At 47.2% G+C, this 14,103-nt stretch overlaps 1 protein-coding gene across 1 annotated transcript in view; it reads right to left on the bottom strand.

The window, feature by feature from the left end:
• The window catches only part of LOC126483985 (proteasome subunit beta type-7-like), a 29,998-nt gene extending 16,660 nt beyond the window's left edge, over nucleotides 1-13,338 (bottom strand). Inside the window, exons 1-2 of the mRNA XM_050107286.1 lie at nucleotides 13,219-13,338; nucleotides 12,737-13,064 (exon numbers count right to left, since the gene is read on the bottom strand). Coding sequence (XP_049963243.1) covers nucleotides 12,737-13,064; nucleotides 13,219-13,280 — 390 coding nt within the window. The 5' untranslated portion in view covers nucleotides 13,281-13,338. The remainder of the gene's footprint in view (nucleotides 1-12,736; nucleotides 13,065-13,218) is intronic.
• Nucleotides 13,339-14,103: the final 765 nt, after the last annotated feature.

The following is a 14,103-nucleotide window of genomic DNA, read 5'->3' as shown; positions in this document are numbered from 1 at the left end:
AGGTGTAAGCTCAACTTACGTTTATTGGGAAAATTCTAGTTTTTTTTTTTTTTTTTTGGTAGGGTTTAAGGGCGCTCAACTGCTGCGGTCATTAGCGCCCAGTCACTGGTGTTAGAGCACGAGGAACCTGCTAAAACTCAAGGGGATGGGGGGACATCAAAAGGACCGGACAAAGATGCAGATGAAATAAGTAAAAGGTTAAATGTCTTTGGTCAAGCCAGTTAAAGTTATAAAACGCAGAAGACGAGCAGCTGCTCGAGCGTCATCAGCTAAAACATCCGGTAAGGTAGATGGCAGGGACAGGACAACACGAAATTGACTAAAACGGGGACACGACAATAAAACATGGCGCACCGTTAATGCCTGACCACAAGGGCACTGTGGGGCTGGGTCACCAGAGAGCAGGTAGCGGTGGCTAAACCGGCAATGCCCAATCCGCAACCTGGTCAGAAGGACCTCCTCGCGCCGAGATGGTCGGGAGGAAGTTGTCCAAGCAGTTGGGAGCGGTTTTACTGCCCGGAGCTTGTTTCCTTGGAGGGATGACCAAGCATCCCACCACAAGGACACAAGCCTCCTACATACATCCCCACAAACGTCAGATGACGGGACACAATGGGAGGCTGGGCGAGGCTGGAGGACTGCAGCCTTGGCTGCAGCATCCGCAGCCTCATTCCCAGGCACTCCTACATGTCCGGGGACCCACAGAAGGCTGACAGAACCGCCATTATCAGCGAAACAATGGAGGGACTGCTGTATTCGGTGAATCAAGGGATGGACCGGATAGGGAGCCCCAAGGCTCTGAAGAGCACTGAGTGAGTCAGTGCAGAGAACATACGATGAATGGCGGTGGCGGCGGGCATACTGAATGGCCTGATGGAGAGCAAAAAGCTCGGCCGTAAAGCTGGAACATTGGTCAAGGAGCCGGTATTTAAAGGTGGCGGTCCCGACGACAAAGGCACAGCCGACACCATCGTCAGTTTTGGAGCCATCGGTGTAAATAAAGGTGTGACCAGCAAGTCGAGCACGAAGTTCGACAAACCGTGAGCAATACACAGCAGCCGGAGTACCCTCCTTCGGGAGTGAGCTGAGGTCGAGATAAATACGAACCGGAGCCTGGAGCCAAGGTGGTGTCGGGCTCTCACCCTCTCTGAAGGTGGTAGGGAGGGCAAAATCCAATTGTCGAAGCAGGCGACGAAAGCGGACTCCGGGGGGCAGCAGGGCAGACACATATAACCCGTACTGACGGTCGAGAGAATCAGCGAAGAAGGACTTGTAAGAGGGGTGGTCGGGCATAGACAACAGCCGGCAGGCATACCGACACAGCAGTATGTCGCGACGGTAGGTCAACGGTAACTCGGCAGCTTCAGCGTAAAGACTCTCGACAGGACTAGTGTAGAAGGCTCCGGTCGCAAGACGTATCCCCCGATGGTGGATGGAGTTGAGCCGGCGTAAGAGGGATGGCCGAGCGGACGAGTAGACGAAGCTCCCATAATCCAGCTTCGATCGGACTATGGATCGATACAAGCGAAGCAGGACAGTGCGATCCGCTCCCCAAGATGAACCGCTAAGAACTCTGAGGACATTTAGGGAACGTGTACAACGGGCCGCCAAATAAGAGACATGTGGAGACCAACACAGTTTCCGGTCCAACGTGAGCCCTAGAAACTTAGTTGTGTCCACGAATGGGAGAACAACGGGACCAAGATGTAAGGATGGCGGAAGGAACGCTTTATATCGCCAAAAGTTGATACAAACCGTCTTCTCTTCAGAGAACCGGAAGCCATTTGCCACGCTCCATGAGTAGAGGCTGTCTAGACAACGCTGGAGGCAGCGCTCCAGGAGGCATGTTCTCTGGGCACTGCAGTAGATCGCGAAGTCATCGACAAAGAGAGAGCCTGAGACATTAGGTGGAATGCAATCCATAATTGGATTGATCGCGATGGCAAAAAGGGCTACGCTCAAGACGGAGCCCTGAGGCACTCCGTTCTCCTGGAGGAAGACGTCGGACAATACGGAACCCACACGTACCCTAAACTTTCGATCCGTTAAAAAGGAATCAATAAAAAGGGGCAGGCGACCGCGTAGGCCCCACCTGTGCATAGTGCGGAGGATACCTCCTCTCCAACAGGTATCATAAGCCTTCTCCAAGTCGAAGAACACGGCGACCGTATGGCGCCTTCGCAAAAAGTTGTTCATGATGAATGTCGACAAGGTCACAAGGTGGTCAACAGCGGAGCGGCGGCGACGAAAGCCGCATTGGACATTAGTAAGTAGTCGTCGAGATTCAAGAATCCAAACTAACCGAGCATTAACCATGCGCTCCATCACCTTACAGACACAGCTTGTAAGAGAAATGGGGCGGTAACTAGAAGGAAGGTGTCTATCCTTACCGGGTTTGGGTATAGGAACAACAACGGCGTCACGCCAACGCATGGGGACCTGACCTTCGGTCCAGACGCGATTGTAGGTACGAAGAAGGAAGCTTTTGCCCGCCGGAGAAAGGTGGGCCAGCATCTGAACGTGAATGGCATCTGGCCCCGGAGCAGAGGACCGGGACAGTGCAAGCGCACGTTCGAGTTCCCGCATGGTAAAGGGGGCATTGTAAGTCTCCAGATTCAGCGAGTGGAAGGAAGGTCGCCGAGCCTCGTCTGCCTCTTTCCTGGGAAGGAAGGCAGGATGGTAATGGGCGGAGCTTGAAACCTCCGCGAAAAAGCGGCCAAAGGCGTTGGAGACAGCCACAGGATCAACAAGGACCTCATTACCTGAGGTCAGGCCAGGTACTGAGGAGTGGGCCTTAATGCCCGACAGCCGGCGCAGGCTACCCCAAACAACGGAAGAGGGAGTAAAACTGGTAAAGGAGCTCGTGAAAGAGGCCCAGCAAGCTTTTTTGCTGTCTTTGATGACTCTACGGCATTGCGCACGGAGTCGTTTGTATTCAATACAATTCGCCAACGTAGGATGGCGGCGAAAGGTGCGTAAAGCACGTCGTCGAGCACGTATAGCGGCCCTACAAGCCTCGTTCCACCAGGGGACGGAAACGCGACGGGAAGAAGAAGTAGTACGAGGTATGGAACGTTCGGCAGCATTGATGATAACAGCCGTGAGGTATTCGACCTGACTGTCACAACTGGAAAAATCGCGGTCCGGAAAGGTCGCCAGGGAGGAGTAAAGTCCCCAGTCAGCTTTCAGTATGTTCCAGCGCGAAGGACGTGGGGATGGGGTGTGGTGCAGGAGACGAACGACACAGGGGAAGTGGTCGCTCGAATAGGTGTCAGAAAGGACATACCACTCGAACCGACGGGCAAGAGTGGTAGAACAGATCGAGAGGTCCAAGTGGGAGTAGGTATGAGTAGAGTCCGAGAGGAAAGTCGGGGCGCCGGTATTGAGGCAGACAAGATTGAGATGGTTGAAGACATCCGCCAAGAGTGAGCCTCTTTGACAGGATGCAGGAGAGCCCCAAAGGGGATGATGGGCATTGAAGTCGCCAAACAATAAGAACGGCGGGGGAAGCTGATCGATCAGGTGCATCAGGTCAGCCCGACTAACAGCAGATGACGGTGGAGTGTAGACGGTACAAACGGAAAAAGTAAAAGCAGAAAGAGTAATGCGGATAGCTATTGCTTGGAGTGGGGTGGTCAATGGGATGGGATGGTAATATACATCGTCCCGAACGAGCAACATGACCCCACCATGAGCTGGGATACCGTCCACAGGGGCGAGGTCATACCGCTCCGAGGTATAGTGGGAAAAGGCAATACGGTCAGTCGGGCGCAACTTTGTTTCCTGGAGACCAAGGACGAGCGGACAGTGCAGGCGGAGGAGCAGTTGTAATTCCTCCCGATTAGATCGAATACCCCTTATGTTCCAATGAAACAACGCCATTGCTAGTCAAAAAGTTGGGGGAACGAGACGGGGAAGAGCTGGTCACCTCGATGGCCGCGGAGGGCCAGGTTGCGAGGCAACAACGCTACAACTGACGGCAGGCGGATCCGGTTCCATCGACTCGTCGCCAGCTGCGGCCGCTGTCCCTGAGTGTGTAGGAGGGGCAGCATCATTTGCCGACAAAAGGCCGGCGGAACGCCTGGCAGCAGAGCGTCCCGGCGAAACTGAGGACGGCCGGGAGCAGCGACTCACGGATGAAGCGTCAGATGAAACGCGCCGGGGTGGAGAGGGGGATAGAGATTTCTTCTTCGAGGCCTTCTTGGAAGGCCGAGGAGGTACAGGGATGGTGGGCTGGACCCGAAGAAGGTCCTCACGCGCGGGGTCCGTTTTGGAATGCCGGACCTCGGAAGCCGGGGTCCGGAACGTTTCCCCGATGGACGCCTGAGAAGAGGATCGCTTCTCAGGTGGCGTGGGGGGAGGAGGAGGAGGAGGAGGAAGGGTGGCCCCTGGGGCAGGGGGGGTGGGGGCCGCGGGGGAGGAGGATTTGGAAGGGAGGGATTTGGGAGGCGGAGGCAGAGCCCCCTGACGGGCGGAGGAGGCGGAGGGGGGACAGGATAGAGGTGAGGATACAGCGGAAGGAGTGGACACAACGGAGGCAAACGAAGTGGCCAGTGACACGGGATGAAGGCGGTCATACTTCTTCCTGGCCTCAGAATAAGAGAGCCGATCCAAAGTTTTGAGTTCCTGTATCTTTTTCTCCTTCTGATAGGCGGGGCAGTCCGGGGACCTAGGCGAGTGGACGCCAGGACAATTAGGGCACCGAGGTGGTGGGGTGCAAGTATGTTCCTCACGAAGAGGACGTCCACAGTCGCCACAAAGGGGCTCAGCCTCACACCGGGACGACATGTGCCCAAATCGCAAACACCTAAAACAGCGCATAGGAGGCGGGACGTAAGGTCGCACGTCGCACCGGTAGCACATCACCTTTACCTTCTCCGGGAGAACGTCCCCCTCGAAGGCGAGGATAAAGGCCCCGGTGTCGATGCGACGGTCCTTGGGGCCGCGCTGGACTCGCCGGACGAAATGCACGCCGCGGCGCTCCAGGTTGGCCCTGAGCTCCTCATCAGATTGTAGCAGGAGGTCACGATGAAAAATGACCCCCTGCATCCTATTGAGTGCCAGATGTGGGACAATGGAGACTGGGATGTCCCCTAGGCGGTCGCACGCCTGGAGTGCCGCCGATTGTGTGGCAGAGGTGGTCTTGATAAGAACGGACCCCGATCTCATCTTGCTGAGAGCCTCGATTTCCCCGAAGACGTCCTCAATGTGTTGAACAAAGAACATGGGCTTGGAGGTGGCGAACGTCCCCCCATCTGTTCGAGAACAGACCAAATAGCGGGGGAAGTACTTCGCCCCAAGCCGGCGGGCCTGTCCCTCCTCCCATGGAGTGGCCAAGGGGGAAAGAGCAGGAGAACCAGAACTAGAAACCGTTCCTTTTCTTTTGGAAGACTCGGCCGCAGAGCGACCTGATACATGCTGACGTTTCATGTGCGAAACGTCCGCCCCGATACCACCCACTCCGACCAGGGGCTCTCCCCACGGGCGCCACCCAGCCGCAGCAAGGGCCACCTGGCAGGATGACCATTGCCGGGAGTCCTGATGCCCCAAGGAGACGGGCATCTACTCCTTGGCCAACGTGGGGAGGGTGCAGCTCAGGTATCGGCAGTACGATCCCTGTGTTGTCAGGGGGCTACAACCTAGAGGGTACATGACGACCCCACCACAACGGGCTGGCTACCGTGCTGGATTTCTGGTGCCATGGAAAGTCCATCATGATCGCTGGTGCAGATGGAGAGGCACTATGGGCGTAACGTAGACAACCCATCAGGCGTTTAGGCCCAATTTGAGGAATAATGGGTATGGTGACAACGCCGGTGCAATGCTGAGTGCCAAGGTCTTAGTGCACTTAGGACCAGTGGTACACCATGTAAGGTGTCCTTCCCCAAAAGGCTCGTACTTCTGTAGAATTTTGAAAAATGGAGGTCAAACCCCAAAGGGGACCATCACATTAAGGCCAAAACATTTGAGACTCCTTTTAGTCGCCTCTTACGACAGGCAGGAATACCGCGGGCCTATTCTAATCCCCGGACCCGCAGGGGGGGGGAAAATTCTAGGACAGTATAGTTCACCTAAAAAGGAGACTGCTGTATCTGCGGCAGCAGAGACAAATGTGAATGTTATTCCTCAATCTGTTTTTATTGGGAAAAACCAATAAACAAGAACATTGCTGAGGTCAACGAAGTGGTTGAAACCAAACACAGTTCAGGCAAGAAACAAATTACAGATCATACTTCAGATTTTATAAAAAAATAACAAAATAAAATGTTTTCCTCTCGCTCAAGAAAATCCACCAAAGATGGAAACAAAACTACCAGAGTGTGGTCGGCACAGCATTACCACAAAGCTGTACAGGGAGACCAGGCCACCTTTATACAACACGAGTCACAGTCCGAAGCTGCCACCACTCCTGTCGATCCGGGACTGCCAGCAGACAAGGCGTGTGCTACAAGTCCAGGTGGCCTGTCAAACTGCCAGCGTGCACCAGTTTATATGGTCGATTGGCGGATGGATCTTCTGGGACTATTTTCGACCACATAAATGGCATAGGAAAATAGTCTGTTTGTTGATCGCAACTTTGTGTGCTACTGTCGATTCATGGTGCTAAGGTAGCAGGCCCCGGCAGCCACTGGCTAAGACATGACGACGTGTTTTTGCCTCTGACAGGGCCTTGGTCATACCGTAAACATCTGCTTTGGTTTCACTCGCTGTGAAGAATGCATTCCACATCGCTGTTCTGTCGTGTGTGTTGCCAATGTCGCAGGCAGACAGGACAGAAGCTGTAGAGACTAAGCACAGAACACTAGTGCCACATACTCCTGAACACTACTGGAGTGTTTAGGATTCCCACCAGGTCAGTTTAAAGGCAGACACCAAAGCAATTCAAAGAAATGCTGCTCAATTCGTTAGCAGTAGGTTTGACCAACATACCAGTATTACAGAAATGCTCCATGAATTGAAATGTTAACCCCCGGAGGAAAAATTACGTACTTTTCATGAAGCACTATTGAGGAAATTTAAAGAGTAGGCATTTGCAGCTGACTGCAGAACGATTCTGCTGCTGCAAATGTATATTTTTGGCTGGGACTGCAAAGGCAAGCTAAGAGAAATTAGGGATTGTATGGAATTGTGTAGACTGTCATTCTTCCCTTGCTCCAATTGTGAGTGGAATAGGAAAGAGGATGACCAGTAGCAGTACACAGTATCCTCCACCACACTCTATGGTGGCATGCATAGTATATATGTGATGTAAATGTAGCAGCAGAGTTATATCTCCTCTCTCTGCCTCTAAAGACAAAGGAGAAATTCTTGTTTATTCTGGAATGGTTTTTCTGCTATGTCAACTCCAAGTTCGAGGAAATAATGTTAGCAATTCATGCAATAGGAGTATTGCATGTACACCAATGTAAAGGTGATGAATTCATTCAGCAATAATCTGATCACAGAAGAGCCAATGTTGCCTTTTGCTTGGACACACACGTGTAAACTAGAGTTTGTAGGTGAAGCTAACTTATGATGAAAGGTCATATTTTAAAAACTAAATCAGGAATAACATACAAACTTCATTATACGAGGTTTGTCTGGAAAATACATATAAAAGTTGAATAATAACTTTATTTTACAATTATTCAGGTATTACAATAAGGTCTCCTTCAAAGTACTCGCCCTGAGACGCGATACACTTCTGCCAACGCCGTTTCCACTGTTGATAACATTGCTGAAAGTCTTCAGTTGTGATGATGTTCAGTGGCCGTGTCATTTCCACCTTGATGGCTTCCACATCTCCCAAGTGCCGCTCCCGGGAACATGAAAAAGTCACACGGGGCAAAATCGGGTGAATAAGGAGGGTGGTTTGTCACGGCGATTGAGCTTCGGGCCAAAAACTCACGCACAACGAGCGAAGTGTGAGCGGACGCACTGTCGTGATGAAGGATCCACCTGCCCCCTTTTGCCAACTCCGCTCTAACTCGGGCCACACGAGCTCTGAGACGTGTCAGAACTTCAACGTAAAAATTTCCGTTCACTCTCTGGCCGGGAGGGACAAATTCCTTGTGAACAATGCCCCTAGAATCAAAGAAAGCACTCAACATTGTCTTCACATTGGACCTTGATTTTCGCGACTTTTTTGTTCTCGGTTCGCCCGCTAGTTTCCATTCCTTGCTTTGAGATTTGAACTCCACATCGAATTCGTAAAACCAGGACTCGTCTCCAGTGATGACTCGGTTGAGAAAGTCCCATCGTTCCTCTGCTTCAAACCAATCCTCATAGCACTAAACCTTCTTTGCTTTCTGTTCCGGCGTCAAGAGCTTCGGCACGATTTTCGCACACAATTTCTTCATTTCAAGTTTCGGTGTCAGGATTTCGTGAACGATTGTTTTGGGGATTGACAGCTCGTCAGCAATCATTCTGACTGTCAATCTACGGTCTTTTAAGAACACAAGCCCGAATTCATTCAACATTTGCATCGGAACTCGATGACGATGGGCGTCCTGGGTGAGGGTCATCGTTCACTTCTTCTCGGCCATCCCGGAACCTTTTTAACCACTTGTTCACAGTTGGTTCCTTCAGAGAATTGTCTCCTAGCTTTACAAGAAACTTGATGTTGACGCGCTGTTCCTCAATCAGAGAGAGCTCCATGCCGACGGCAGGTGAAAAAGGTTAACTGTCAACAAGCTGCCACACACTCCCACCTTCACGCAGAGTGCTCTGACTCGGACAGAGTGTTGATGGGATTGATTACAGCAGTAGTCCCACCTGGCAGTGACTGCAACTTGTAACATAAAGACATTATTCAACTTTTATACATATTTTCCGGACAAACCTCGTATATGCTAAATAACTGAAGCAATCAACTGAAAAAAAGTACTTATCCTCACTTTGGTAAAGATTAGTCTGATCACAGTATCTGTTATATTTTTGAATGCACAACATGCCAGTGACACTTTTTTCATATGTACCTCTAGAAAGATCAGTCTACTTGCCTTTCAAATTTACTAAATGTATAACACGCAGAAACTCAAAATATGTTCTCATTGGTTAGCACTTTCTTCTTCCAATCGCTTCAGTTTTTTGTCTCATCATGTGGAAACCAGCGCCACTGACGGTCAAGGACTGACATTTCGTTCACTTAAAGTGCCTCAAGGTCTGCAGACAACCTCTCACTTAGCAGGGCAGCTGCTGTACAACATCTACATTTACGTACATACTCCCCCAACCACCACACATAGCATGGCGAACGGTACCTTGTACCATTGCTAGTCAGTCCCTTTTCTGTTCAACTTTCAAATGGAAAGGAGGGAAAACTACAATCTATATGCTTACATAGGAGCCCTGATTTCTCGTCTTGCCTTCTCAATGCATGATGGTGGCAGTAGGACCATTCATGCTGGTTCTGTAAACTTTCTCAATAGTGTTTCATGGAATCATCATCTTACCTCCCATTATTCCCATTTGAGGACACAGAGCATTTCCACATTACTAGCATGACGATTGAATGTACTGGTGCCAGCTCTAGCAGCATGCCTCTAAATTACATGTCTTCCTTTAATCCAACGTGTTGGGGATCCCAAACATACAAGCAGAGGGTCGACTGAAGTGTCCGATCCCACCCGTTGGCTTTGACCCATGACGTAAGGCTGTTGTGGTGTGTGACGTCACGACGGCGCGGAATTTAGTTTGTGAGAGTTGCATGTTTGTAGGTGTTTTGATGTGATCGTTGGTGCTCTCTGGTGGTGTGTTAGGTGATGTTTTTGGTTTAGTTTGTGTGTGTGTGGCGTGTTTATATATATGGATATGGTGTTATGGGCGCTCAACAGCGTAGTCTTTAGCGCCCGGCGTGTTTATAGGTGGCGTATTGTTGTGATGAGTGGTTCTCTCTGGTGGTGTGTTTATGGGTAGCGTGTTACGTGGCGTATGGGGTTTAATTGCGTGACAGCATTGCATGTGTGTGGTATCGGGACTGTGCTTCCAGTAGCATATTTTTCAGTGAGTTAACGATTTTAGTTTTGTTATTTCGACGTTATTGTAGTTTTTCTGTTCGTTGTGTGTAAATTTTGGTAAATTGCTTTTTTTATGTCTTTGGTAGGTATGGATATGACTGACAAGGTCAACAGTTTTCGGTTGTCGGCGATGATGGGGGACAATGCGTTGCCTCTGATAAAATTTCTTCAACTATTCGGATTTTCCGATGAAGTCGTGAAGTGTTCAGTATGTCGTGAAGAAACGAGGCTTACTAAAGTTCTGGCGTCTCGGACCAGGGACAGCTGTATGTGGAGATGTCGTAAGGAGAACAGGTCAAGGAAAGTGTTTGATTCCAATTTTGTTGGTTTGTTGTGTGTTTTTTGAGGTAGTGATGATCGTGGACGCGGTTGTAGTTTTGGGTTTTATGACTTGGTATCGGTAGTTTCTGTTGATCTATATAGGTCAAGGGAAGTGTTCGACTCCAATGTGTGATTGTGGCTGTTCCGGTACTGGGAGCTGCTGTAGAGCTATATAGGTAAAGGGAAGTGTTCGATTCCAATTTGTGGGATCGGGAGCTACTGTTGAGCTGTATAAGTCAAGGGAAGTGTCCAATTCCAGAGGATACTGTATTAGTGGAATTTGGGGAGTTTTGTGTTGTCTGTTTTTTTCCTCGTTTAGTGTGGTTTGGTATGGTGGTATGTCTAAATTTGTTTATATTTACTTTGTCCCCACCCAAAACCCCAATTTCCCATGCTCGTCCCGTTAGTTTCATTAGGTTTTTTTGTGGAACGTGTGAGTGTTGGTTTTTTAATGTATTTTCGTGTTTGTGGTCATGTTTACGTAACGACGTCATAGGTGCCATATTGGAGTCGTAGTGTATGGTCGTTTCCACCATATTTGTGACGTCATGGGTCAAAGCAGATGGGTGGAATCAGACGCTTCTGTATTTCCCACAAGCGGTACTCAAGAATGACTCACAGGAGTGTTCCCTATGCAGTCTCTTTTATAGGTGAGTTACACTTTCCTAGAATTAACGCAATAAACCGAAGTCTACCATTCCCTTTCCCTCATGAGCAACTTCCCTTTATTTCACATCACTCTGCAATATCATGTCTAAACAGTCAATCAATGTGATTGCATCCAGCATTAATATTGTATTCAAACATTATAGAACTGTTGTTCTTATTTATCTGCAGTAATTTACATTTTATATACATATGGGTACCATATCAAAATGACAGGTACCATATCGAAATTGCAATTAATCAGCCTTGGCACAAAATCTAGTCATGAGCAACTAGGGACAGTTGGTGAAGAACATCTGCATGGGTATAGATGGAAACAGTGGCTTCTCAGACTCTGTGCAAAAACTAGAGCAGTGAGCAACATAAGAAAGTAAATGGTGGTGAGATACTTTCCCTAGCAGATGGACAGATAGAGAGTTATCCACATGACAGTGATCAATACACCCCTTGTATCATATGTCTGTTGTAGGCACTTTAACTATTTACATAACGTTTAACACTGACTGTTGTGTTAACACATATATCATGAAATCTATTTTCCATAGTAGTGTTTGCTATGTGTGGCACTACACACACAATCCAGCTGAGACCACACAAAAATTATTGACCTGGAAAAGATATGCTATGCAGTCCCTTCATGACCAGTTGTTGACTGCTTGTGTAAAATCAGTTATTTACATATGACACTGACAAATTTTACCAAACCTATCATAACTGAGATCTTGATCTGTAATGCAAGTGAACAATCAAACTGATACAGACTTCTCTCTACATATACTAAGCTTATTTGCAGCACCATACACTCATCAACCATCCTGATAGCAAGATGGAGCTAGCAAATACTAGCTGTAGCATTGCAATGCTGGGTTAAATTTTACTTGCAGCTGCGGCAGCGTAGTGTACTAATATCAGCAATGTGCAATCCATCTGCACAAGGACACTGAGTATGCAGATCAACATTTTTTAATTAGATCATAGAAGAAGGTGGATGGATTAATTTTTATTCATAATAAGAGTCGCATGTTCGATACAATAAAAAAACATTGATCCATCTACAGTCTACCACGTTTTTTTCATTAAAAATATTGACCCATCTACCTCCTACAATTATTTAATTAAAAAACATTGTTCCACCTACTCAGTGTCTCGCACAGATCGATTGCACGTTGCCAACGTTAGCACACTTCGCCATCATTACTGTAAGTAAAATTCTACCCAATGCTGCGACAAATATTTTTGATAACCAACCCAGTGACACAAAATGTCTTCCAGATGCCAAAGTAAAATTTGAAAAAGTTTAACAACAACTCTTATTCGATAAAAGTATTTCTGTTGCTGAAATGTGTAAAAGTTGGTGGGGTGGGAATTACTAACTGACATCTGTATATTCTAAAAACTCTTATAGATGTTCAGCGTGCAGTCATGTTCACAAATTAATTTGCAACGTGAATGTGAAATTATTCGTTCTACATCGGTACAATTTCTCATACAAATTATATGTGAAACATGAAACAAAAAGATACCTCTCTTCCACAGATGAATGTGGAGTACGTCAAAAAAATTTTCAACATTTTATTTAAGACGTAATTACAAGTGACAACACATGTAAGAATCCAATACACTGACGTGCATAATGATAAGTATTAAGCTACTGTACCGAAGCAACGTCAATGTGAAAAACAGCAACATTTATATACTGATGTATTTCTAATAAATAGCTTATAGTGACTAATTAACTTTTTTTTCCTCACCTGGTATCTAAACAACATCTGCTTAAGCATGCGATTCGCTGTAACAACTGGAACAACTCGTCCAGTATTCAAACGATGAAGTTCTAGTTGAGAAGATATCATCTGCGTGGTCATTTCCGTATCTGCTGCTGTTCCAGCGCCACAGCAATACATGTTCGGTGCAAGAAAGTGTATCTTGGAGCAATTTTTATCCGACACAATTGTATCTTCGGTAGCTCTAGTATCTGCTCCCAGTATAACGCCATCTTTATATATTATACCAACAATCGTCGTGCCTGTCTTCGTGGCTTTTGGAGCAACAAAGCCTTCTTTTAAAAGAAATGCATTCCTAAATACAGGAGAGAATAGCTTAAAATCAAATGACAATGCACTTTTGTTAGTATGTAGGCAATACAGCAGACCTCAACGATTAACATATATTTATACTATAGGCACAAGGTAATAAAAAAGATTGTATCTTGTAATTTGCTAAATTTACAAACCTTCTGCAGTTATCAAATTGAAACCCGGGACGGGAAATATCCGGACACACAACAGACGCCATGACAATCAATGATACTCCTGAAACAAGCAACAACACAGCACGAATTCTTCTTTCGCTACCAAAGATGTTAGAACCTCAACGTTTGACAGAACATAACCGTCTTACGCCAGTAAAATCCCTGGCTGAGCTGATGCTTCGGGCCATAAATTGACATTACATGGGCATACACATTCAGCTTCAGAGAACACCTGGCTGCGCGCATTCTAACATTCTACAAGCAGCTGATTATATGTCAAGACGTTTACTACGCTTGCGTATCTCATATCGCTTGCTTATTCTCATTTTGCTGGTTTTCTTTGCTATATTATATTTTATTTTCTCTTGTTTACATTTGTTGCTCAAATTTATTTATTTCTTATACAGTTCATGCCATTACATAGCCAAATAAAGTAAGCAGATTCAAAAGGATGTAGGTGCACTAGTTATTCGCAGACTTGAAGGGGTAGAGTAGCATGGAGAGATACATCAAACCAGTCTTCAGAGTGAGGATAAGAACAACAACAACATTGTTACGGTGATGTCTGTCACTGTTCAACTTGTCTACTATTCTTTGCCCATTACGTTAGTTTTAAAATACATAAATACACAGTAAATGTAGTATAGCTAAACTCTTAAACAGGAGCTTACCAGAGTTTCTAGGTTTACATCCTTTATGATTTTAATGGCCTTTTTGGGATTCTGAAAACTCGCTTATCTGCTGTCAAATTACCCTGGTATGGGACCCTATATTTAAGGTGGGAAAGAAAGTAGGCATGCTAGGCACTATTAATTGGTTTTCGTGTGATATGCTTATTTCAAAAAAACATTGAAGCTGATGCTGTTT

The sequence above is a fragment of the Schistocerca serialis genome, chromosome 6 (genome assembly GCF_023864345.2).
Source record: "Schistocerca serialis cubense isolate TAMUIC-IGC-003099 chromosome 6, iqSchSeri2.2, whole genome shotgun sequence".
Classification (NCBI taxonomy): Eukaryota; Metazoa; Arthropoda; class Insecta; order Orthoptera; family Acrididae; genus Schistocerca; species Schistocerca serialis.
This window is presented reverse-complemented; position numbering and strand designations above follow the sequence as displayed.